The sequence below is a fragment of the Pelobates fuscus genome, chromosome 9 (genome assembly GCF_036172605.1).
Source record: "Pelobates fuscus isolate aPelFus1 chromosome 9, aPelFus1.pri, whole genome shotgun sequence".
Taxonomy (NCBI): Eukaryota; Metazoa; Chordata; class Amphibia; order Anura; family Pelobatidae; genus Pelobates; species Pelobates fuscus.
Genome location: NC_086325.1, coordinates 153,845,818 through 153,873,370, shown reverse-complemented (window position 1 = coordinate 153,873,370; position 27,553 = coordinate 153,845,818). Strand labels below are relative to the sequence as shown.

General features: G+C 41.0%; 2 protein-coding genes across 2 annotated transcripts in view; one reads left to right on the top strand and one right to left on the bottom strand.

Moving 5' to 3' along the window:
- LOC134573220 (surfeit locus protein 1) overlaps positions 1 to 1,626 on the top strand; it is a 29,115-nt gene extending 27,489 nt beyond the window's left edge. Inside the window, exon 9 of the mRNA XM_063432808.1 lies at positions 645 to 1,626. Coding sequence (XP_063288878.1) covers positions 645 to 708 — 64 coding nt within the window. The 3' untranslated portion in view covers positions 709 to 1,626. The remainder of the gene's footprint in view (positions 1 to 644) is intronic.
- A 631-nt stretch (positions 1,627 to 2,257) lies between these two features.
- Positions 2,258 to 25,262, bottom strand: LOC134573216 (sulfotransferase 1 family member D1-like). Its single transcript, XM_063432799.1, has 7 exons — positions 25,067 to 25,262; positions 22,081 to 22,203; positions 20,182 to 20,279; positions 17,100 to 17,226; positions 11,889 to 11,983; positions 5,839 to 6,019; positions 2,258 to 2,936 (listed from the first exon to the last, which is right to left on the bottom strand). The coding sequence occupies exons 1-7, from the start codon at positions 25,191 to 25,193 to the stop codon at positions 2,824 to 2,826; spliced, it is 864 nt and encodes a 287-aa protein (XP_063288869.1). The 5' UTR covers positions 25,194 to 25,262; the 3' UTR covers positions 2,258 to 2,823.
- Positions 25,263 to 27,553: the final 2,291 nt, after the last annotated feature.

Genomic DNA, 27,553 nt, shown 5'->3' with positions numbered 1-27,553 from the left:
CTCTCGCTGTCTGGCGCGCTCTGCTTCCTTCACTCTGAGCGCCGGGTAGTCCCGTGACACCCGGCTTTCCTACACTGAGCGCAAGGGGGAGGCGCTCTCCAGCTGGCTTAGTGTGCGTGCGGTTCCCTTATGGAGCCGCACTCTGCCTGCATGTCGAGGGGAGTGTAGAAGTCAGTTGTCAGATTGACAACTGATTTTTGCGCTCCTGGTGGTGGGGTTTCGTAGACAGTTCGGCGAACTTGTTAAATGTTAGTAACAGGTTCGCGCGAACCGGCTGAATCCAACCACTGGCTATATATAGTAAACGCCAATGTTTTAGATTTCAGGGTTTACACTAAAGGGGCACTGCACTCGGACAATTTAATCTCAGTGAAGTGGTCTTGGAGCCTGTAGTGGTCCTTTAAAGCATAACTGTCACTAGTGCTTACATCAATAGCTAACTGAAAGCTCTATTTTTAATTTAGAGACCACCATGGAACTGGGCACATCATTTGTCATTTGATGAATTTTGTACCCGCTCCCATCAATCTGTCATGATCCCATTTTTAACGGTTGACTTACTTTGAAGTCATCAGTCACTTTGCCTTTTGTCTTCAAACCATTAGCATGAGTATGTGGTTTACCTCTTCGTTCTTCATTTTTAGGTATGGTCTATGCGCAGCTACTACCTATATGTGGTGTAAGAAGTTTGTGAAGAAGTTGGCTTAGTAACGCACAGTCTCAAATCTTTTAGGAACTGGTAAAAAGTAAAGCAATCACACTCCAGGATGGCTGCCACATAAGGATGATATATTACAGGACATTTGGACTGGACATGCCAAGACATAACAGATGGACAATATAATAAAGACCTACGATGCAGAAGGTTTGAGAATAGAGAAAGTAATGAGATACAGATTCTTGTGCCTTGTAATCAGTTGACGGCACAGAAATTCTATAGCCTTGACATGGAATTAATAAAGAGACCTAAAAATGAACTGTGACTCTGCAATGGAAACCGTTTCGAGTTTACCTTAATTTACTACATTGAGGCATCAAGAATATAGACTGGGCAAGACAAGCAGGCTGGATGGTTTCTCGATACAGTTCAATCCATCAGTCTGCTTTAATATGACGTTGATAGTAAATGCACGAAAGGGCAAGACCTGCAGGTTGGATGCATTTCATACTACAGCGAGTGCTTAATTATTACCTAATTTAATAGGTGAACATACCAACTTTATCAAGGAGGTTTGTTCTTTCACACAGCTACAGCCAAACTTTTATTACATTTTTTTTTTTTTGTCCTGTTTGTTCGTTGAGTAATTATTAACCAGTATGTGAATGATACCATGCCACAATTGTCGTAATATAAAAGGAATTGCAAAACCACATGTCATAAAGGTGTCATCATAATGCGTGCCCAAAGGTCTCTTTATTTTTTTTACTGACCCTGTTGAAGTTTTGAGAATTTGTCTAGTTTACACTTTTCATACAGTGCTTTCACCCAGCATTTCTGTATGTTTCATACCTTCCGTAGGTTCTTTCTTAGAAGTGTTTCACTTTAAGTCCTGCTATTTTCTTGCTGCCATACTGTTTACTGTGGGAATTGTATATATGCTGAATAAACTAATTTAACAAACATGATGCTGGGCCATTGCCAGATCTAGATTCACAAGCAACAAAGTGATTTTTGCCTCCAAATTTAGCTGTTTTTTTTGCTGTGGGGACCTTGATTTAACTTCATCGGAATATCTACGAGATCATGATAATTATTAAGCCTTGTCCTACTTCCAGGCAAGTTTTTTCATCACGTCAATGGCCGTTAATAACTATTTAGGCTAAAATCCCTGGGTACATCATGTATAAATAGAGAATCTAGATTTTCATAAATTTTATTTTCATAAATAATGATAAACCATGACCTTTTATGATCCTTGATATTTATTTTGTATCAAAAAGAAAACCATGAAGGTTTGGTAAATGTGTCCATCAGGACCCCATATTTATAGGAACACTATAGTCACCTAGATTACTTTAGCTAAATAAAGCAGTTTTAGTGTATAGATCATTCCCCTGAAATTTCACTGCTTAATTCACTGTCATTTAGGAGTTAAATCACTTTGTTTCTGTTTATGCAGCCCTAGCCACACCTCCCCTGGCTATGGTTGACAGAGCCTGCATTAAAAAAAAAACTGGTTTCACTTTCAAACAGATGTAATTCACGTTAAATAATTGTATCTCAATCTCTAAATTGAACTTTAATCACATACAGGAGGCTCTTGCAGGGTCTAGCAAGCTATTAACATAGCAGGGGATAAGAAAATATTAATAAACCCCTTAAGGACACATGACATGTGTGACATGTCATGATTCCCTTTTATTCCAGAAGTTTGGTCCTTAAGGGGTTAAACAGAACTTGCAATAAAGAAAGTCTAAATAAGGCTCTCTTTACAGGAAGTGTTTATGGAAGGCTGTGCAAGTCACATGCAGGGAGGTGTGACTATGGTTCATAAACAAAGGGATTTAACTCCTAAATGGCAGAGGATTGAGCAGTGAGACTGCAGGGGCATGTTATATACACCAAATCTGCTTCATTAAGCTAAAGGTGTTCAGGTGACTAGTGTCCCTTTATAATAAAGGTTATTCAACGGCATGAGAGACAAGTTCATCCTGTGAGGCTCAGAAAAAGGGATTAGCAGTGACGTCAGAATGTTCTAAAAGGCGTTGGCAACTGTGAATATCGTTTGCCATTGTGAATCTTGGTATATGTTCCATAGAGAGAAAAAAAATAATCAAGGTCATAAAACAAACAGCATCTTTCCTGATCATCTCGTCGACCAGTCATTTAGCTGGTGGGAATTTCAAAGAACTGCCGCTCATATGTTTACGATAATTTTCTTCAAAGCGTTCTCTCTGTGAATCGGTAAACAGAGTCTTCCAATCACCCACCGTACCTACCAAGGAAAACAAAATGTGCGGCAAATTAGGAAAAGGAGACCAGGTGCATTCTGAGAAATATATTCTAAGTGCAAGAGACATCTAAATTGTAATATTTGTTTTAATATGTTCATACAAAATATTCAGTTTGTAATAATCCACAGTGCTACATATGGTTTAATCGAGAATCTTTTATGGTCCCTGCCCCCACTTTATCCGATAGATATTATTGATCACTTGTCTCATTTACTAATACTCTGATGTCAGGAGGTAAATCGATTTGCTGCACAGCTCTACTAAACCGTAGATCGTAAAAATAGAAGTCAATAAAGCAAATCATATTTTTCAGGACTGAAGCCAGAAAAAAAAAAAGTTTACTTCCCTATTAAAGGGACACTCTAGGCTCCCAGACCACTTAATCTAATTAAAAAGGGTTTGGGTGCAATGTCCTTTTTTACCTTGACACTACAATGTAAACTGCAATGTTTACATTGTAGTGTTAATACTGCTTTTAGAGGCACTTCCTGCAGTCAGACTTTGCATGAGGACCTCCAGCTTGTTGAAAAAACCCAAAAGCATTGAGCCAATACTTTCCGACGGGGAAGGCCTTAAAGGACCACTCTAGGCACCCAGACCACTTCAGCTTAATGAAGCGGTCTGGGTGCCAGGTCCTTCTAGGGTTAACTAATTTTTTTATAAACATAGCAGTTTCAGAGAAACTGCTATGTTTATCAATTAGTTAAGCCTTCCCCTATTTCCTCTAGTGGCTGTCTCACTGACAGCCGCTAGAGGCGCTTGCGTGATTCTCACTGTGAAAATCACAGTGAGAGCACGCAAGCGTCCATAGGAAAGCATTATGAATGCTTTCCTATGTGACCGGCTGAATGCGCGTGCAGCTCTTGCCGCGCGTGCGCATTCAGCCGACGGGGAGGAACGGAGGCGGAGAGGAGGAGGAGAGCTCCCCGCCCAGCGCTGGAAAAAGGTAAGTTTTTACCCCTTTCCCCTTTCCAGAGCCGGGCGGGAGTGGGTCCCTGAGGGTGGGGGCACCCTCAGGGCACTCTAGTGCCAGGAAAACGAGTATGTTTTCCTGGCACTAGAGTGGTCCTTTAAGTGCACTTTGTACATGTGCATAAGTTCCCCTCCGGCGGAGGAGGAGCCCTTCTAGTGCTGAAGGACCTTAGTGCTGGAATCAGGAAAGTGAAAAAGTTTATATAACCCTATACACTGCCCAGAGCGCAGAGAGACACTATAGTGATAGGCTGTATTCCTAACACTATAGTGTTCCTTTAAAAGATTTTAAACCTGCTACAAAATATTAAGACAAGCAGGCAGGGTTGTTTGCTAAAGGGAGAATTTACATTACATTTTAAACCAGAGAAGTTGAATTAGCTATTTTTTTCCCCAGTTTGGAAATTCACTATGAAGTCTCAATTTAGTAAATAATCTGGACTGTTTAGACTTTTCTGTATGTTATGTTATAAAACTGAGCGACTTTCTCATATTTCCTATTAATGTCAGAACATGAGGCAGGCCTGCTTTTGGGTCGATGAGTGCAGTGCTTGCCTGCTAACAGTCACAGATCCAGTTATTTCAGAGTCCAAACTCGTCAGGATCATCAGATTTCAACTGGATTTGCTATGCGACCATAACAAAAAATAAAAAATAAAATAAACAAAATTACATAAAACTTATCTTCTATATCTTCAGTGTGAACCGAAGCACAAAGTAACATTTAAAGCTCATTCTGTGATACTGAATTGAGTCTTTGGCCCAGTTAGCAAGATTAAACAATGGTGAAAGGACAGGGCTGTAATGGAACATCGAAGGGTCATGGCCAATTGAAACCTCACTATCCCGCACTCCCTTATAAATTCACGGAGTCCATCACAACTCCCCTGTTTGGAGGTCTATTTCAAAACTGAATTACTTTTGCCAAAATATTAACATAATTGTACAATTTGTTCCTGCACTTTGTCCAAAAGAAATAAACCCAGTCTGAATTGACCTGGTTTTTGTTTGCAGACTTGTATATTTTCTTTTTCCTTAAATGAACCCTGTCATGGTTCACCAGTTTGCTTTTCCATTTTATATTTAATTGTGCAATGAATATATAATTTCTCATATTAATGATATTTTGCTTGTTTTGCGAGTTATTTATTAAATAGTTAAAGGAACACTATATCGTTAGGAATACAAAACGGTATTCCTAATGCATAGTATGCCCTGTACCTATTACTTTAGGTCCCACCCGTGTACATGAAAGTGACGTAAAGCATGAGGATGTCCAACGTTATTTCATGGAGTTATACTCTGTGAGAAGACAGGAAGTGCCTCTAGTGGCTGTTTGGTATACTGCAATGTTTTTATATTGCAGGTTTAAGGGGACTGGGACACTGCACCCAGACCACTTTAATGAGATGAAGTGGTCTAGGAGCCTATAGTGTCAATTTAACCTATCCAGCCATCATCTTGTGAATTCTAAACCTGCATGCATTCAAAAATACTTTTTTCCATTTGGAGTATATCTAAAAATAGCTTGCAAAAGCTGAAGTTCTCGTCTGTCGCCTTTACAAGCCCTCCCCTTCTAACCCCGCCCACACTTTCTGTGGCTGTCCAATCACAGACTTCCCAATGCAGCTCAATGAAAAGTCTTTGCAAGGCAGGTGCTCTGGGCAATTGCTGCCTCTTGAGTTTAGCTCCACTGAGCTAACCAAACCAGGAAGTAACAGGACTGGTTGTCTGATTGACAGCCATGGAGGTGTAACAAAGTTAATTTTTAAAATTCCAATTTTTATTGAAATCTGCACTTTCTGTAAAATGAAAAATAAAAAGGCATAAAACACTAAACCAAGTTTAAGTGCTTAAAGGGTCGCTTTAATTTAGAACAACCTCTGTGTGCTATGATACCGCTCTACTAACCTTTTCTCATGAAGTTCCCCTCTGACTGGTTCAGGATCTCCTTTGGGAAGGTGGAGTTGTTGGCCATGGGATTATCCTTCATCTGATTAAAAGAGCTTAAATGTGCAATCTTATTCAGTACATCCTCAGAAAAATCTTTATTCAAAAATCTTGCCACTTTGCGAACTTCTTCAAGCAAATTCTAAATAACAGAAAAGTAAAAAGGGTGGGAGTGGTGAGCAAAATAAATTGTGTTTTAGAAACACAGATCACACAGAGATATATAATTTGTTTCTTTGGAATATATTTTTTTCTAATATTTTCAAATTTCAAGATAGTTTACTTGGGTGGTAAATTGATATAAATTCACAAAATCAAGAAAAATACAAAATAAACAAAGTGAGAGGGTAAGGGAGAAATGGAAACGTAGAAAGAGATAAATGGTGACAAAGAGGAGTACGTGTCAACATCCACTGAGAGATTGCTGGATATGTATTTGCCTCTCTACATCGTACATACTTCCCCTATGGCAGTGGTCTCTTTCAGCAGGATAATGCACCCTGCAACACTGCAAAAAGTGTTCAGTTTTGGTTTGAGGAACATGACAAAGAGTTCAAGGTGTTTCCTTGGCATCCAAATTCCACAGATATCAATCTGAGCATCTGTCAGATGTGCTGGAACAACAAAACCGACCCATGGAGGCCCTGCCTCGCAACGCGCAGGACTGCTAAAGACTTGCTGGATATCACAGGACACGTTCAGAGGTCTTGTGGAGTCCATGCTTCGACGCATCAGGGCTGTTTTGGAGGCACAATATTAGGCAGGTGGTTTTAATGTTGTGGATGAGCAGCCCTTTTCCAATTAGGGTCAGCTGCACCTAATTAGCAGGCTGTAAAAGCCAGCCCTGCCTGAGACCTAGTATCTGGTCATTTTGCCTGTTTGGTGTTTCCTGCCGGATCTTTGATTTGCTACTGACTGATTTCCTGGACTCTGACCTCTGCCTGATTTACCGACTTTGTTACTCCGCTGCCAGCCCTGACTTCTGCTTCTCGCCTGACCCTGCCTTTGGATTTTGCCTTAATCTGTACTGTGTTTTGGACTTTAGTAAGGAATTCTCAAGAGTTAAAAGGTATTTGGGAGGGAGGGCGAAAGTCCAGCTTCCAAATAACACTAAACTCAAGGTGTGCCCATATCGGAGGTAGCAGTTAGAACTCCCCTGGTAAAAGGAGGAAAAAGGAAAAAAAAATAAAAAAAATCTTTAATTAGACATAAATAGAGTAATTGTGCAGAGAGTGTATGCAATACACTGGGTTGGAGTCTCAAAGTGAGGTATAGCTTGTTGGGGTATATTATATATATATAGGCAGGAGGCTTAGTAAGGTGTAAGTATTACTGTGGAGGTACGCTGTAAAAATGATAGGACCGTACGTCCGCCTGAGGGTTTAGCTTCTCGGTGGAACATACAGAGGAGAAGTGCTTACATAGAAAATTCAGAGCTGCTGTTCTAGAAGAAGTTTACCGCTCTTGATAAAGGCGCCACATAGCGCCGAAACGCGCGTCGAGTAGGACGCTAGGCTTAGGCTACTACCTCAATACCATTTGAGTAGGATGTTAGACTTAGGCTGTAGTTTACTTTATTTCTTATATCACTATGGGTTGGTGAACCGTGGGTCTCTGGCTTGTTAGTTTGGGGTGACGTTTTTTATTGGTTGGGAGGCGGGAATTTTTCGCTTTCACATACAGCAGTAATTTATTCACTCTCCGGGTGACGTTTTTTACTGTTTGGGAGGCAGGAGAATTTCACTTTCGCTTTTGCATACAGCAGTAATCTATTTACTCTCCGGGTGACGTTTTTTTGCTGCTTGGGAGGTAGGGGAATTCCGTTTTTCGGACCCATCTACCAGGTTAGCTATCTTCAATACAGCAGCAACCTATTCACTCTCTGCACTTTATTGCCTATTACTTTTGCAACATTGTATCCCTAACCATCGGGATACTAAGGCCATGCAAGTAATAGACTAGAGAGTGGTATGCATCTAATCTCTGGTGCACACTTAATCATATATCTCTCCCCTCAAGCCCTCAGGATTGGGGCTTTATAATTGTCTACTAGGCTAATTGAGATATTAGGGTATCTATACATTAACCCCTTAAGGACCAAACTTCTGGAATAAAAGGGAATCATGACATGTCACACATGTCATGTGTCTTAAAGGGGTTAAGGGGGTAACTAAGACTTAACTTAGATACACTACTTTCTTCACCCCTTTTATTATACCAAGATCCCAATCATTCTCACTAGTACAATCAATTGAGGATTTATTTACTAAGTATGACTAAGCTCTGACTCAGATCCAAGTAAAACTCGGTTAGCTGTGTACTTCTTCTAGAACAGCAGCTCTGAATTTTCTATGTAAGCACTTCTCCTCTGTATGTTCCACCGAGAAGCTAAACCCTCAGGCGGACGTACGGTCCTATCATTTTTACAGCGTACCTCCACAGTAATACTTATACCTTACTAAGCCTCCTGCCTATATATATAATATACCCCAACAAGCTATACCTCACTTTGAGACTCCAACCCAGTGTATTGCATACACTCTCTGCACAATTACTCTATTTATGTCTAATTAAAGATTTTTTTTTTTCTTCTCCTTTTACCAGGGGAGTTCTAACTGCTACCTCCGATATGGGCACACCTTGAGTTTAGTGTTATTTGGAAGCTGGACTTTCGCCCTCCCTCCCAAATACCTTTTAACTCTTGAGAATTCCTTACTATTTATCGCTCTGGGTTATGCCCAATTTTCTGTTGCCCATTTAGTCCTTCATTTGACTCCGAGGGCTAGCTTTGTCTAACCCTGTAGTCATTCTTTTCTCTTTATGTGTTTTGGACTTTGCCTGCTTCTTGTGCCATCTGCTGCAACTGGGCTCCAACTCCTGGTAAACTGTTCCATAAGTCCCCTGGTGACTGTTACAGAGAGAGGCCTGCCCACTGGAAGCTTCAGGGTGGGTGAAGGACGGTGAGACCCTGGCACAGCTGCATCGCTGGATGTGTGGTCTGCAGTGCTGATGGTGTCGGTTGGAGTGCCTGGAGTCCTCGGCAAGCGCTAGGAGCATCGATTGGCGGAGGTACTCGGTCGGAGTGCCAGCGTTCTGTCACAATCACCATGGCTTATTAGTATCTCCAGCCATTTCTGGTGAAAAGGATTTTAGTTGATGACTATAAGAGTAGTCCCATAACACACTCTGTCTGCAATATTACAAATCCACTGCTGTCCATGACCTGTTCATCCCTCTTTCCCTAGACTTACTAACCTTAATAGAAACATGTCTCTCCCTCTCTGACACTGCTACCACTGCATAATTTTCTTTTGGTGGCCTTTAACTTACCCACAACCCAAGACACTCTGAATGTAAAGGTGATGGTGTAGGTTTCTACTCTCGCCTCACTGCTCTTTCAAACCTCTACCCCCCCCCCCCCCCCCCATACTTTTCCTCTCATTAGTTCATACTCCCACAATCCCAGGTGTCTCTTTGACACCTTTAACTCTCTTCTTCGCCCTGCTGTGGCTGCCTCTCAAACTAACCTTACAGCCGATAGCTTTGCATGCTACTTTACCAACAAGATTGAACAGCTAAGTAAATAATTCTCCCCACCCTGCCTTTCTGTTTCTCAACCACACGTAGATCATGTCTTTCCTACCCTTCAGACTTTCTCCCCGGCTGCTAAACAAGAGGTGGTTGCGCTTTTCCTTTCCTCTTGCCCGCTTGATCCTGTCCCATCTCACCTTATCAGATCTCTCTCCCCTTGTCTTGTGCCTTCCTTAACACACATCTTCAACTCCTCTCTCTCTTCTGGCATTGTCCCTGCTGACCCTAAACATGCCACTGTAGTACCTATCCTGAAAAAAAAACATATCTCGACGCGTCCTCTACCTCTAACTATCGTCCCATATCCCTGCTCCTTTTTTCCTCAAAGCTTCTGGAAAGACTTTTCTTTACCCCTATGTCTCACTTCCTCAATTCCAACTCTCTCCTTGACCCTCTTCAATCTGGCTTCCGCCTCCTCCACTCTACAGAGACTGCTCTTATCAAAGTTACTAATGACCTAATCGCAGCTAATTCTAAAGGCCACTACTCCATACTAATTCTTCTTGACCTCTCTGCTGCCTTTGACACCGTTGATCATGCTCTCCTTCTTCAAACTCTTTAATCACTCCGTCTCTATGACTCTGCCCTCTTGTAGTTTTCCTCTTATCTCTCCCAACGCTCATTCAGTGTCTCCTTTTCTATTGATACATCCTCCCTTTGTCCTGTCTCGGTTGAAGTCCCCCAAGGCACTGTCCTTGGTCCCCTTTTATTTTCTCTTTATACTGCCTCTCTTGGCAAACTTATTACCTCTTTTGGATTCCACTACCACCTGTATGCTGATGACACCGAGATATATCTCTGCTCCCCAGACCTCTCCCCTGCCGTCCTGCAACATGTCACTACTTGCCTTTCTTCTATCTCTGACTGGATGTCCTCCCGCTTTCTGAAACTAAATCTCTCTAAAACTGAGCTCCTTGTCTTTCGTCCTCCTAATACTGAACCTCCTCTTTCACTCTTCCTTCAAGTAAGTGGTATCCACATCAGTCCATCCTTGCAAGCGCACTGTCTGGGTGTCATATTTGATTCTGGCTCAAAACAACAGCACATGGAGAGACCAAACAATATAAGAACAGCCAGGTGCAAACCATATAAGCACTCCCTCAAGTGCTTTAAATATTCAAATGTAGAATACAGAATGCACACCATAACAATCTCAAAAAAATATTAACATTTTATTACGTACAAAAAAGTACCAGAATGTAAACATATAAGAAAAAATGAATATAAACAAAGTAACAGAAGCAAAGGCAGATACAATAAAATAATAGTAATAAATTACCACAAAAATCCTTACAAACTTTAGACAGAAACACGAGTCACCAAACCCCCCAACGTTTCGGCTTGTAAGGATTTTTGTGGTAATTTATTACTATTATTTTATTGTATCTGCCTTTACTTCTGTTACTTTGTTTATATTCATTTTTTCTTATATAATTACATTCTGGTACTTTTTTGTACGTAATAAAATTTAAATATTTTTTTGATATTTGATTCTGGCCTCACCTTTGAGCCTCACATCCAGTATGTTGCCAAATCCTGTAGATTCCATCTTAAAAACATAGCCTGAATCCGCCCCTTTCTTACGCAAGATGCTACCAAGGAGCTTGTCCATGCTCTAGTAATTGCCCGCATGGATTATTGTAACCCTCTCCTAATTGGTCTTCCCAAAAACCGTATTGCCCAGCTACAGTCTATAATGAATGCTGCCGCCAGACTGATTTTCCTCTCTATTCAGTCCTCTCACACCTCACCCCTCTGTCAGTCCTTACATTGGCTTCCTGTATCCTATAGGAGTCAATTAAAAGTGCTAATTAACTTTAAAGCATTGACCAATTCTAGCCCCTCATATCTCTTCACAGATCCATAGGTATGCCCCTTCTCAGTCTCTTCGCTCTGCTCGTGGCCTTCTCCTGTCTGCTGCTCGCACGTATACGGCAAACTCACGCTTGCAGGACTTCTCGCAAGTGGCTCCCTTGAAAGGAATAGCCTGCCTTCCACCATCAGACTTTCCCCTAGTCTTCATTCGTCTAAGAAGTGCCTTTGAACCCATCTTTTTTGGAAAGCTGATGGCCTCCCAGAGTAACCTCTACCCTCACATACCTGTCTCTTGCTCTCTCCTAATGGGCAACACTCTACACTCTCCTCTTTTCTCACACCTTATTTGTTTGCTATTTCCTGTTCTAATGTGTTTTATACCCCACTTCCTATAGACTGTAAGCTCATTTTGGCAGGGTCCTCTTCAACCTATCGTTCCTGTAGGTTTTCTTGTAATTGTCCTATTTATAGTTAAATCCCCCTCTTATAATATTGTAAAGCGCTACAGAATCTGTTGGCACTAAATAAATGGCAATAATAATAATAATAACACGAGGACTGATTTAGAGCCGGTCACTGACAAAAGAAATCTTAATGTTTCTCACCCGTTTGAGATCTTCAAAAAACAGGTATAAAATATTGCGTTGGCTTTTCTGCTCCCAAAATCCTTTCACGTGGTCATACCAAGAACCCCAGCCAACTATGAAAAAGATAAATACATTAATTTGTTTTAGAAGTCATGAGTAAAAAATGCATGTATTATTTGTTTTAGTCTGAGAAGGAATTAATCATAAAAACAGTACATAGAAAAATGCTGGAATGCACAGAAGCATGCAAAGAAAGTAGCAGGTTTGAGGTGGACTGGGGGGTGGAGAGGCATTTGATGATGATCATGGTTTGACAGATAGGGGCAAAGTACACAGAGGGACCTTGAGTGTTTGAAGTTGGCAGTGGGTTCTTAAGCTGATTAAGTAATCTCACATTTATATGGGATTCTAGAATGTTTCATAAGTGTGTTCTGAAATATGTAGAAGAATCTGAATTAACCTTGGTTGGAATTGGCAGAGGGTCCTGAAATGTATTTATGGATCTTGAGTGCTCTGGAGTTGGTAGGAGATCTTTTAAGATCTTATTTGGCCAAAGGGTTCTCTGATGAGAGCATATGGTTTAGGTAGTGTGATCTGTAGCGAATACTAATAGAGGGATTTGAAGGAATCTAGTATAAGAGGCATTTTAAGTGGGCAGTAGTGATGTCGCGAACATAAAATTTTGCGTTCGCAAATGGCAAACGCGAACTACCGCAAATGTTCGCGAACGGGTGAACCGGGCGAACCGCCATAGACTTCAATAGGCAGGCGAATTTTAGAACCCACATGGACTCTTTCTGGCCACAATAGTGATGGAAAAGTTGTTTCAAGGGGACCTGGACAGTGGCATGCCGGAGGGGGATCCATGGCAAAACTCCCATGGAAAATTACATAGTTGATGCAGAGTCTGGTTTTAATCCATAAAGGGCATAAATCACCTAACATTCCTAAATTGTTGGAATAACATGCTTTAAAACATCAGGTATGATGTTTTATCGATCAGGTAGTGTAAGGGTTACGCCCGCTTCACAGTGACAGACCAAACTCCCCGTTTAACGCACCGCAAACAACCGCAAACAGTCCATTTGCACAACCGCAAACTCCCCATTTGCACAAGGTTGGATACCAAGCTAGCCGTGTCCCGTTCCTTGTCCTCACTGATGTCATTGAAGGTCTCTTCCTCCACCCAGCCACGTACAACACCAAGGGTCCCGAAAGGTGACAACAAGCCCCCTGTATTTTTTTTTAAATGTACAATACTGTTACACCAGATATGAGTTGCACTGGTGTGACACTGTGCCCTAGCAGGCCCTTAAACGCACACGTGTGAAGGAAACTGACTGCTATTATATTACAGTAAAAAAAGTTTTTTGTTTTTTTAAATGCAAGCTATTGTGACACCAGATATGAGTGGTGGCACTGGGACCACCTTAAAAATATTGGATATCGCTAAAAATCATGATCACTATATACTTTCTCTACAAACCTCTAAAACGAACCAAACTACTCATCCATCCGTTATATCACTTTATCCCACCTAGAACTAGTGCCCAGTTAAAATACTTGACTCTTACTTACCCACACTCAGTCATGCCACACACATATCACCACTACTCTCACTGAATCCCTCTGACTATGGCTAAATTCATCTTCTACATCAGAACACTACTCCTAAGATTGTGTTGTATCCATGTCTCGGGTCTTTCATTTAGAATAGGGGCAGCTTCGGTCTCCTTCAACACTGACACTCCAGTGCATATTATTAAAAGATTGGGCAGATAGAAATCCTCAGTCTACAACCGATATATTCCTCATCCCGAGAAAGAAATGAGGAAAGATTTTAAAAGTTTGGCTTTGTAAATTTGATGCAATACGTGTGTTTTTCTTTAATACCTTTTCACCCTCTTTGCATGAACCCGATTTACATATATTACTAATATGTTTCTGAACATATATATTATATTATTCACTCACTCACTCACTCACTCACTCTCTGGGCCGGCCTAAGACATCATGCTGCCTAGGTCCAACGATAAATGACTATGGGGGATAATGTATAATAAACATAGGTTACTGGCTATGAGAGGGATAATGTATAATAAACACAGGTTACTGGCTATGGGGGGATAATGTATAATAAACACAGGTTACTGGCTATGGGAGGGTAATGTATAATAAACACAGGTTACTGGATATGGGGGGATAATGTATAATAAACACAGGTTACTGGCTATGGGGAGGATAATGTATAATAAACACAGGTTACTGGCTATGGGGAGGATAATGTATAATAAACACAGGTTACTGGCTATGGGAGGATAATGTATAATAAACACAGGTTACTGGTTGTGGGGGGATAATGTATAATAAACACAGGTTACTGGCTATGGGAGGATAATGTATAATAAACACAGGTTACTGGCTATGGGGGATAATGTATAATAAACACAGGTTACTGGTTATGGGAGGATAATGTATAATAAACACAGGTCACTGGCTACGGGGGAGATAATGTATAATAAACACAGGTTACTGGCTATGGGGAGGATAATGTATAATAAACACAGGTTACTGGTTGTGGGGGGATAATGTATAATAAACACAGGTTACTGGTTGTGGGGGGATAATGTATAATAAACACAGGTTACTGGTTGTGGGGGGGAAATGTATAATAAACACAGTTTACTGGCTATGGAGGGATAATGTATAATAAACACAGGTTACTGGCTATGGGATGATAATGTATAATAAACACAGGTTACTGGTTGTGGGGGGATAATGTATAATAAACACAGGTTACTGGTTGTGGGGGGGATAATGTATAATAAACACAGGTTACTGGTTGTGGGGGGATAATGTATAATAAACACAGGTTACTGGTTGTGGGGGGAAATGTATAATAAACACAGTTTACTGGCTATGGAGGGATAATGTATAATAAACACAGGTTACTGGCTATGGGATGATAATGTATAATAAACACAGGTTACTGGTTGTGGGGGGATAATGTATAATAAACACAGGTTACTGGCTATGGAGGGGTAATGTATAATAAACACAGGTTACTGGCTATGGGATGATAATGTATAATAAACACAGGTTACTGGTTGTGGGGGGATAATGTATAATAAACACAGGTTACTGGTTGTGGGGGGATAATGTATAATAAACACAGGTTACTGGCTATGGGGGATAATGTATAATAAACACAGTTTACTGGCTATGGGGGAGATAATGTATAATAAACACAGGTTACTGGCTATGGGAGGATAATGTATAATAAACACAGTTTACTGGCTATGGAGGGATAATGTATAATAAACACAGGTTACTGGCTATGGGAGGATAATGTATAATAAACACAGTTTACTGGCTATGGGGGGATAATGTATAATAAACACAGGTTACTGGCTATGGGAGGATAATGTATAATAAACACAGGTTACTGGCTATGGAGGATAATGTATAATAAACACACACAAAAAAAAAAGCAGCTTCAGAATTAATCTAAATTGTATGCTGTCTAGGAGGTGGGAGGGTCTGGGAGGGAGGGTCTGCTGCTGATTGGCTGGAATGTGTCTGCTGACTGTGAGGTACAGGGTCAAAGTTTACTCAATGATGACGAATAGGGGCGGACCGAACATCGCATATGTTCGCAGTCCATGGCGAACGCGAACACGCTATGTTCGCCAGGAACTATTCACCAGCGAACCGTTCAGGACATCACTAGTGGGCAGAAGAATCTCAAATGGACACATAAGATTATCTTTCAGCAACTGAAAAACTTATGTAATCCCTGTCTTTTCATTATAACAAAGAATTTTTTTCATTATGACTGTTGTCTGATTTTCAGCTGCAAATTAAATGTTCACTTGTTTTAAAATAAATATTATCTTTGGAAGTGTTTGGCTTTACAGGAAAGCTTTACGATTAGTAGATGAGTTGGCATTAAATCCTTAAAGGACCACTCTAGTGCCAGGAAAGCATACTCGTTTTCCTGGCACTAGAGTGCCCTGAGGGTGCCCCCACCCTCAGGGACCCACTCCCGCCCGGCTCTGGAAAGGGGAAAGGGGTAAAAACTTACCTTTTTCCAGCGCTGGGCGGGGAGCTCTCCTCCTCCTCTCCGCCTCCGTTCCTCCCCGTCGGCTGAATGCGCACGCGCGGCAATAGCTGCGCGCGCATTCAGCCGGTCACATAGGAAAGCATTCATAATGCTTTCCTATGGACGCTTGCGTGCTCTCACTGTGATTTTCACAGTGAGAATCACGCAAGCGCCTCTAGCGGCTGTCAGTGAGACAGCCACTAGAGAATTAGGGGGAAGGCTTAACTAATTGATAAACATAGCAGTTTCTCTGAAACTGCTATGTTTATAAAACAATTAGTTAACCCTAGCTGGACCTGGCACCCAGACCACTTCATTAAGCTGAAGTGGTCTGGGTGCCTAGAGTGGTCCTTTAAAGGTGTATTTCCAATCCTCTGCTGAATAGACTTATACAGCTGGTTTTTTTTTTATCTTAGTGACATAACCCTTACTTTTTATTAAACCAAAATGTGAAAAAAAAATTTGAATGCTCAAATTGGATTTTATCCTTGTAGCCTTGCCCAGGGCTCCAGGACATGCCACTGATATAATAGAATGCTATGTTACCGTTGGAACATTTGTATTACGTAAATCAAAGTTTTATTGAGTAATATATGCAGGTATGATTCAAGTCAACATACGCTGCCATATGAATACGACTCGCAGGTCTCAGTGCTAGTTAACAGTAACATGGCCGTGCTTGGCTCAACAAATATAACCTAGTGCAATACAGACATTTTTGCATGACTGAGTAACAGTAAGTGGGTATGAGACGTGTAATGATTCGTATGAAGCGGAGGTATGTGATACCTCAAAACATGGTATAATAGGTGAAAAGGTATAGAGGGAGGAAGGATGGAAAGGTATGTGTCTACCAAAGCTCACATTTCGAGGACACTGTATGGGTGCTAGGATCGTTGTATGGCAGTAATGGGAAGCCCGTGGAACATCTGGATTGTTTCTAGATAATCCAAGCTATCGAAATAGAACACATGTTTACATGTTTGGCGCTTAATCATAGGCCATTGTGACATGACAGATGTTTGTGAATACCGTTTTCTTTTATGATGCTGGAATGTATATTGGGAAATGTAGTTCCACAAACATATATAATTTGCTTAATCACTGTGTGTTCTTCTCCTTCTTACCATCACCAATCATAAATCTTTCTAGATATTCCGCAAATGTTCCTGGTTCTGGATGGATTAGAGCCAAATGTTCAAAATGATAGAATGAGGTGACCGTATCCTTAGCATTTCGAGCCACATAGATCACCTTTAACAGAAAGGAAATATACAAAGTTACAAATGGAAGAGAAGATCAGAAGAGTGGTTCAATTATCATTGGCAAACTTGTGTTCTTTTGATGTCCCACAACGTTCTCACTTCAGACATAAAACATTTTGGGAGATTTGTGAAAAAGTTGTGGTCTGAAAAGTAGTTGTAAAAGTGGAGTGATCACCAGTGGAGTGTGTGGTGGAACCAGCCTCGCCACTGGGCATTGGAGAAGACTGATTGCCAGTCTCCTGCCCTGTGACTATGGCCCCATGTTGAAATGCTTGATTTTCCCCTGCAAAGAACCGAAAGCCGGGTCATTCGGTACTTTCCCTATGTGAGCAGTGTTACCCCGATAGCTATGCCATGGAGCCCATTCTTATAACGAAAGACTATGTGAAAGACTTTGGCTCCATGGCAATTGAACTGTATGTATGGGATTCTACGCCATTCAGTAATAATGTGTGCTCAGATCTAAGCTATCTGGGGATATGTCGAATGTACCTGTTTTATGCAATAGCTGCACAGTTATATATTTTTATGTATTTGTGACGAGACCAATCTCGCCACATTGCATTGGAGAAGCCTGGTTGCCCGCCTGTTGCCTCTGGACTATAGCCCCATGTTTAAAAGCTTGATTTTCCCCTGCAAAGACATGAAAGCCGCGTCCTTCGCTACTTGCCCTATTTGAATAGTGATACCCCAGATAGCTATGCCATGGAGCCCATTCGTATAATGAAAGACTATGTGAAAGACTTTGGCTCCATGGCAATTGAACTGTATGTATGAGATCTGAGCGCCATTCAGTAATAATGTGCGCTCAGATCTAAGCTATCTGGGGATATGTTGAATGTACCTGTTTTATGCAATGGCTGCAGTTATATATTTTTATGTATTTTATTGTCTTTTGCTGCCATGTGTTCAATGGAGTTTTGCCTCTGTCCTTGGAGATAATTGTAAGCCATGCTTCATTTGGTCACAAAGGACTACGATCTATCTTTTGAACCAATGGACCAATTTGTATGATTTTGACGTATGTTTGTATTTGGAGTATGCTGATTCTGAAAATGTATGTGAATGTGATGCATACTTTTAAAGTTATGAGTTATGTGGAAAAACTGTATTTCTCTGCCTGTTATAATTACATTACCCATTGTGTAAGGTAATTGTATCACAGGCAGAGGGGAGGATTTTGTGTGGGAGTGTCTGAGTGTATTGTACGTGTTTATTGGTTGTTTTCCAAAACCCTGTGGGTGGTACTAATGTGTATATAAGAACAATAAACCCACAGCTCTGTCTGTTCACTGCTTGACCCTCAACACGGAGCTTTGTCTCGTTCTTGGGGGGATTTACTGTATACTGTTAGAGACTGCTTGCCAGGAGTGTAAGCCGCTTGGGTGCTTTTCCTGTTCAGCTGCTAGCAGCTATTCATGAGGTTCCAGTTCGGGAGTTTGGAGTGCTACTTGGTATCCTGTTCGGGAGTTTGGGGTTCTGCAGTAGCTGTGCCTGTGTCTCTGGAAGGGGAAGATCTACTAAACGGCGGTTTAACCCTTTTATGCCTGGGGGTGCCGTTACAGTATTTTATTGTATTTTGCTACCATGTGGCTAATGGAGCTTTGCCTCTGTCCTTGGAGATAATTGGATTGCATCCCAATTATCTCCAGGATAGAAGACTCTGTGAAACTGGTTTTGGGCAGAAAAGCCCTGCTTCATTTGGTCACAAAGGACGTTGATCTAACTTTTGACCCACTGGACCAATTTGTATGGTTTTGACTTATGTTGGTATTTGGAGTATGCTGATTCTGAAAATGTATGTGAATGTGATGCATACTTTTAAAGTTATGAATATTGTTTAAAACTGTGTATTTTCCTGCCTGTGATAATTATATTAACCCATTGTGTAATGTAATTGTATCACAGGCAGAGGGGAGGATTTTGTGTGGGAGTGTCTGAGTGTATTGTACGTGTTTATTGGTTGTTCTTCAAAACCCTGTGAGCAGTACTATGTTTGTAGAATGTGAATAAAAGAGGCTGTAAGGGCCAGTACAGTCAGTTCTTCTTCACCCTCAATCTAGAGTCCTGTCTCTTATTGGGGGAATTGCTATATCACTGCAAGGGATTGCTATGCTGGTCATACTCCCTTGCTAAATCACTACTAAGCTCTTGTAAGAGCTTGTTCCTGCCTTGCTCTCTGGAGGAGTCTACGGTGGTTATGGTGTCTGCTGCAGTGCTTGGAGTCCTCAGGAAGCGCTAGGAGCATCATTCAACGGAGGTACCCAGTCGGGGTGCCCGTCGATCCGTTACAGAGTGTGTTTGCTGTTTCCACTTGTTTCCACAGCGATCGTCTCACTTTTAGTAATTTGCTCTTTTCAGATAATGACCCTTTAATAAATCTCCCCCCAATATGTGTAAATATAGCAGATAGCAAGTGGCAATCGCTAAATAGTCTGCAGCAATATTCCATTGGTTTTTATGGTGACTCCTCTATATTTTTAACTTTTCCCACAAAATTACTTTTTTTTTTTTTTTAATGTTGTTCATAGTAATTATTATGGTGATTTATGAAAGTGTTAAGAAAAATGTTTTCTTGTCTATTTTGGTCTGTAAACCATTCATAGTCATTATATCGCTCTCATAGTGGCCTAAAACGCGTTGGCTTTTCTTTACCTAGCTTCTGTAATTATTTTGCAAAAATACCCATTTCAGAAAATGTCACCAATTTTAGAATAGTGGGGATCAGCACCCAGTGGACCCAGGTAAGAAGTCAAACTTTTCAAAAATGGCTTTGAGGAACTCATTGCACTACAGCTAACTATAGTAATGATTGTTTTCGGAGTGTTAATTTAACCAAAATCATCATTTTCTGTCTGGTTGATGTTGACAACACTGGAAGATAAAAAGATCCAATGTTAAGGTCAACAAGAACCCATATCCTAAAGCAAAAATTACAGCATACCTTGCAGTTGTGTTTCCAAAATGAGTCTGGCACAAGTTGTACGGGCAGGTGGGTCTTTAGGGCTCGTGGTGAAGGCATTGCATTAATCGCTTCCAAATCTTATACAATAAAAAGAGGAAAACGAAGCAGGCATATAATTCAGGAAAGGTGAGTAGGCATGTTTCTTATAAATGCATTCACATAATTAGAAATAAAATAAGTATTCATTCTAACAATGTTTATAGCTGCAAGACAAATGTACTAGTAACTGTGTTGTATTATTGGGAAATATGAAATGGTTTGGGGGAGGTTTATGGTGACACTGCGGTGAAGAGGAGATGAAGATGCTGGAATGAGAGGGCGATGGTGACACTGGATTGAAGGAGAGAAGGTGAGAAGCTGATGGTGACACTAAGGAGAAGGGGATGGAGATTTTTACATGCCAGGTGAAATTCAAGTAGAGGACCAGTATTGGAGAGTTTACTTGTTACATTCCAGACTATTGGCTTGTAGTGATGTCCCGAATGGTTCGCTGGCGAACAGTTCCTGGCGAACACAGCGTGTTCGCGTTCGCCACGGACGGCGAACATATGCGATGTACGGTCTGCCCCCTATTCGTTACCATTGAGTAAACTTTGACCCTGTACCTCACAGTCAGCAGACACATTCCAGCCAATCAACAGCAGACCCTCCCTCCCAGACCTCCCACCTCCTAGACAGAATACAATTTAGATTAATTCTGAAGTTGCATTCATTTTTTTATTTTTTATTTTTTTTTGTGTTTGTGTTTATTATACATTATCCTCCATAGCCAGTAACCTGTGTTTATTATACATTATCTCCCCCATAGCCAGTAACCTGTGTTTATTATACATTATCCCCCCCATAGCCAGTAACCTGTGTTTATTATACATTATCCCCCCACAACCAGTAACCTGTGTTTATTATACATTATCCCCCACAACCAGTAACCTGTGTTTATTATACATTATCCATCCCATAGCCAGTAACCTGTGTTTATTATACATTATCCCCCATAGTCATTTATCGTTGGACCTAGGCAGCATGATGTCTTAGGCCGGCCCAGAGAGTGAGTGAGTGAGTGAATAATATAATATATATGTTCAGAAACATATTAGTAATATATGTAAATCGGGTTCATGCAAAGAGGGTGAAAAGGTATTAAAGAAAAACACACTTATTGCATCAAATTTACAAAGCCAAACTTTTAAAAGCTTTCCTCATTTCTTTCTCGGGATGAGGAATATATTGGTTGTAGACTGAGGATTTCCATCTGCCCAATCTTTTAATAATATGCACTGGAGTGTCAGTGTTGAAGGAGACCGAAGCTGCCCCTATTCTAAATGAAAGACCCGAGACATGGATACAACCCAATCTTAGGAGTAGTGTTCTGATGTAGAAGATGAATTTAGCCATAGTCAGAGGGATTCAGTGAGAGTAGTGGTGAAATATGTGTGGCATGACTGAGTGTGGGTAAGTAAGAGTCAAGTATTTTAACTGGGCACTAGTTCTAGGTGGGATGAAGTGGTTTGTTTTAGAGGTTTGTAGAGAAAGTATATAATGATCATGATTTTTAGCGATATCCAATATTTTTAAGGTGGTCCCAGTGCCACCACTCATATCTGGTGTCACAATAGCTTGCATTTAAAAAAAAACAAAAAACTTTTTTGACTGTAATATACCGGTAATAGCAGTCAGTTTCTGTGTGTATAGTGGATGCAGTGTCTGTGTGTAGAGGATGCAGTGTTTGTGTGTATAGTGCATGTAGTGTCTGTCTGTATAGTGCATGAAGTGTCTGTGTGTACAGTGCATGCCGACCGTGTGAGTGTGCATAGTGAATGGTGACACAAAATGTAACCATCTTGTAAGGCAAAGAAACATAGGTCAATAAACACTTACCTGGCTTCATTGCACCCATTAATTCAATAAATGGAACTCTCTCAAAAATGGCACCTCGTCTGCATATGGCCTCATCTCCATTGTTCAGTATTAGATCCACAATTTCTTGCATCCAAGTGGTTCCTGATTAAACAGTGATAATTGTTTTCAAATACACTGATATATTTAAATTAATTTCAAGGCCCAAATCTACAAGGTTCTGTGGGTGACAGGTTTAGGCCACAAGAGCTTCTAGCAAACCCATCGCTCCTGGCTGTAAGGAGCCTTAATGCGCACACCCAGGTACAGAACGGTTACAACTAATAGTGTGCCTCTTTACGAACATTGACAAAGACCTCTCGGCAGGTGAAACATTGCTGTTCTTTTTTGTACCATTAAATCTGCCTACGGCTTGAACACCCTGAGTGCCTGGAGGTTTTCTTTTAGTTGCCTTATCGTTTTGGGATTGCTGGTCCTGTTCCAGTGCGCCGAGCACTCGCTGGGATTGAGTGCGGCTCCTATCTAAATCTTTACGAACATTTGGCTTTTTTCTACCGTCAGGTCAACTTAAGATTCCAGGTTAGGTCAACTTTAGCTGCCATCTTCGGTCAAATTTAGCTACCACCTTGGTCAGCTTATACATGCTAAAGCATGTATTAGATTAAATGTAGCTTTTAGAACAATCATGGGCAACCTTCGGCACTCCAGATGTTGTGTACTGCGTCACCCATAATTCTTATTGCCATATTGCTGGCAAAGCACCAAGGGAGATGTCGTCCACAGCATTGGAGTGCCCAAGGTTGCCTTAACCTGCTTTAGAAAGTACCTACCTCAGTACTATCTAGCTATGAGAAGGGATGTATGTACACTGCGGATTGGATGGCACTATACATGAATAGGTGAGCCACATTATCACAGTGCCATGAATTAATTTTGAGCTCCCAACTATTCTCAAATTAGTGAATACTCCTCCCTAAGGACAGTGTTTAGTTAACTCTAAAAAAATATTTAGTGAGAAGGTCTTTAACAATTACACCACTAAAAGACTGGCAAACAAAAAAGACAAAATGAGAAACAAAACATACTCTTGCGTGTGATTTTCAAATAGAATTCTGTAAATTCGAACAATTTTATTTTTAATTTATAATAGATTCATTAATTTATAATAGATTTTTGTAAAAGATTTAAAAAAAATAGTAAAATTGCCTATTTATCAATGGTTGTAAATAATCTGAAGAAATAAGCCTTACTTACAGCCGATGCCATTACATTCACAACTGTACCAGTCAGTGGCATGACCTGCATCAGTGGTGCCAAAAACAAAGGTGGACCAACATGGGCAGAGGACAAATCAACTCAAAGAATTGGCATGACACGCTGGTATGACTGCACTACAGGCTGCATGCCAATCATGCTGACCTGCAGCATTAATGGCGGACCTTGCACCGAGTGCTGTAACAGTGGTCTCTGCGTGGTCCTGATGCCCTTAGCACAGCACGAATTTGCCTAATGATGCACTTACTCTGTGTTTTCTGGGAATAGTTCTTTGGTGTGGCAAGGGACAGCAGGACAGGACCTCAAAATCAGGACTGTCTTACCGGAATCAAGACAGTTGGGAGGTCTTGCTACTCCAAATCCCATGCTTTAAATGGGAACCCTGGGGTTCCGTAAGAACAAAATTGGGGATCCGCTGCGATTTGCCCATGTACTTAGGGCCACCTGATCAGCATTATCACTAACCAGGGGTTCGGTCGGGAGCCGCAGCTCTTTATAAGTGGAACCGGGTCCCTGCAGTATCGGCGGACTTGGAGGAAGTGACAGCCTAGATTGAGGAGGCTAGGGGCAGCAGCACACAGCAGCATGGAGGCAAAGGAGAGGTAAGAGTGAGTTGCTGCTGCATGCTCACTCCCATCATCCTCAGCCAGGACCAGAACCCCACGCAAGCCACCATCCAGGACACCAAGGTAAGCTAACAGGAGGGTGGCTGCAAATGCAAACATTTTAACATGTATGTGTTTATGTATGTCAGATTGTTTGTGTGTATCTTTCTCAGTTTGTGTATGTGCCAGTGTATGCATTTGTGTGTCAATGTGTATATTTGCGTGTCAGTGTGTGCATCTGTGTGTCAGTGTGTATCTGAGTATGTGTAAATGTGCCAGTGTGTGTATCTGTGTTTGTATGTGCCAGTGTGTGTATCTGTGTGTCAATGTGTATATCTGTGTGAGTGTATTAGTTTTTTTTGTGTGCGCATCAGTGTGTGTGCATGAGTGTGTGTGTACCTGTTTTTAGCATGTGTATCTGTGCGTCAGTGTGTATGTGCCAGTGTGTGTATTTGAGTATGTGTTTGTGCCAGTGTGTGTATCTGTGTGTCAGTGTGTATCTGAGTGTGTGTATCTGCGTGTAAGTGTGTATATCTAAGTGTGTGTGTATGTGCAAGTGTGTATATCTGTGTGTCAGTATTTGTATCTATGTATCAGTGTGTTTACCCAAGTGTATGTATCTGAGTGTGCGTATGTGCCAGTTTGTGTATGTGCCAGTGTGTGTGTGTATGTGGCAATGTGTGTATCTGTGTGTCAAGATGTGTGTATGTGTCAACGAACAATTAAATTATTAAATAAAAAGTAACACAAATACATTTTAAACAGAACAAAAGTGACAAGGTAACACATTAATACAGCCTGCAGTATACATTACCCATAAGAAACACGGTAAGATTCATTCGTGCAGCCAGCAGTATACCTTTTACATTCGTATTAGGGAGAGAAATGTATGCAGCCTGCAGTATACATTATCCACAAGCAATGGGGTAAGATACATTAATGCAGCCAGTAGTATACAATTATTTATAAGCAGCAGGGTAAGAAGGCCCATAGTATACATTTGGTATTGCTATAAGCAATACATTTGAAATACTATTTATCTTAGTATAATAATAAATACATTACTTTTTCTCATAGTATTTAGGTTAAAAATGTCATTTTCATTTAGATGCAAAAACAATCCTCACCAGATTTGGGATATGTAGCAATCAATATGTCCTCAGGTCTGGCATCAAAATTCTTAATTTGCTGCCAATCTCTGGTAATTACATCTGAGATAGGCACTCCTTCGACAAGCTCGAGTTTTCCACGCATTTTTGGAGTGGACAGAAGTTTAGTTCTACTCACGATGAGTTTGAATGCGCAAACTGGAAATGTCCTGCAAGTGATGCCAGATTAATTTAAATTTGATCTTGCCAAAAAGAAGGGGGGTGAGGGGAACTGGCAAGCAGCAGAGGGGCGTTACTTTATCAAATATCTTGCGAGGCAAAAATAAGGCAAACATTACTGAATAGAAGGTTTATCATTTACAGTTTGGTTTTACCATTGCTATAACAGAGGTCTATTAAAACTGTAGTGGTATTAAAAAAAGATCAAAGTTGTCTAATTATACCATGCCACTCATTGCAGGGTCAATTTGCGCAATGTGCTAAATAGTATACGTATACATTCAAATTTTGTCTGCATTGCGATTTGGCTGCACTTTGCGCAATGGTCGACTCGTCCAAATTCGGTAACCATGAATTGCCAAGTGACTGAATCTAATTCTCGGAAAAAAAGATTTTTGGGGGGTGGCAATTTGCCACATTGGACAAGAGATCTGCACAATGATGTAGGCTGTATCTCCTGTCTAATCAAGAGGTGAAAAAATGATAATTTATGGTTAAAGGATGGTCACTAAATATTGAGTGAGAAGTGACTAACAGAGGGAAAAAAGGAGGAATAGCAAAAAGCAGGATTTGTCCAGCCACTTTGACTTCAGCTAGAAGAGAGAGAGAGAGAGACCACCAAACAGTGATTAGGTTTACTATAGAATATTGCATATTCTATGTTTCTATTGATTATATATGGATGTGTGGATTGGCATAAGTAACAGATGGTATCAATAAGTCACAAGGCTTTCTTTGTATGAGAGCTCTGGAATGTGGATTTGGGGTTTTTGTTCTTATATGGCTAGAGTTATGCTCTGACGTCAGTATGGGCATTTCTATATAGTAACTGAACAAAGATACACAAGGTCTCTTGTCTCTCTTGGCTCTTGGCTCTCTCTGGCTCTCTCTCGATGTAAAGGTGCAACGATGTAACTCTCCCATCAGAAGTCCAGCAAATACCATCTGCTGTTGAACATTCATTATCCTATAACATCCTTTGTTGTTTTATTATGTATCAGTAACTAAGAATAAACCTGAAGAAACCGTAAGTCAGATTGCGTATTAGTACTTTTCATTAATATAGACATATATTAATGTGGCGAGCGTTTGGCCCAAGACTATATATACAAAAGACGTATATATCAATCAACTGACGACAAGAAGAAATTAAGAAGATTTAACGTTAACGATCATTCCAACAACATTTTACATTTACTATTGCTGTAACTATGAGAGAAATAGCCTGAGTCATTGATCCTAGTGGGAGATTGGTTGGGTTACTGCTGTGCCAAATTACTGCCTGTGCCACGTACACAAACTTTGAGAGGGAGACACCCTGGGCAGTGGTGTATCCTGGTTTTGTGCTGCCCTAGGCAGGACAAAACTCAGGCGCCCCCGTCCCTCCCCCCACGCGCCACTCCCACCCAACCCTTCCCTCCGCCCCGCTTTCTAAATACACACACACACATTCACTCACAGATACGCATACACAAGCTAACAGAAACACACACACTAACAGACACACACTCACTCACTAGCAGACACACACACACACACACACACTCACAGGCAAACACACTAACAGACACTCACAGTAACAGACACACACACACACACTAACAGACACACACACATTGAGCAGGTTTGGAAGTAAGCAGGATTAAGGAGTAATTAAGGCTGGTATTGAGCCGGTTTGGAAGTAAGCAGGATTGAGTAGTAGTTCAAGCTGGTATTGAGCAGATTTAGAAGTAAGTTCAGCCTAAACTTCTCCTCAATCGTGCTTCCTTCCAAACCTGCTCAATACCAGCCTGAACTACTCCTCAATCCTGCTTATAGTGATGCCGCGAACACGAAATTTTCGGTTCGCGAACGGGAACTTCCGCAAACGTTCGCTAACCGGCGAACCGGGCGAACCGCCATTGACTTCAATGGGCAGGCGAATTTTAAAACCCGCAGGGACTGTTTCTGGCCACAAAAGTTATGGAAAAGTTGTTTCAAGGGGACTAACACCTGGACTGTGGCATGCCGGAGAGGGATCCATGGCAAAACTCCCATGGAAAATTACACAGTTTATGCAGAGTCTGGTTTTAATACATAAAGGGCAGAAATCACCTAACATTCCTAAATCACAATGGATATGGATTGACACCTGACATATGACATATTGACACCTTGACATATGGATTGACACCTTGACATATGGATTGACACCTGTCCTCAGAGACCCTGATACACACTGATACAGAGCAGAATAGGGACTGTTCCCCCTACATAGGGTCACTTGGCAGGTATGGATTGACACCT

Coding starts and splice junctions, on each gene's coding strand:
- LOC134573216 (XM_063432799.1), bottom strand. CDS start 25,193: ATGCGTGGAAAACTCGAGCTTGTCGAAGGAGTGCCTATCTCAGATGTA. Junction 17,227..20,181: donor TTTGGAAACACAACTGCAAG/GTATGCTGTAAT, acceptor TTTCTGTTAAAG/GTGATCTATGTGGCTCGAAA. Junction 11,984..17,099: donor AAGATTTATGATTGGTGATG/GTAAGAAGGAGA, acceptor TCTTTTTCATAG/TTGGCTGGGGTTCTTGGTAT.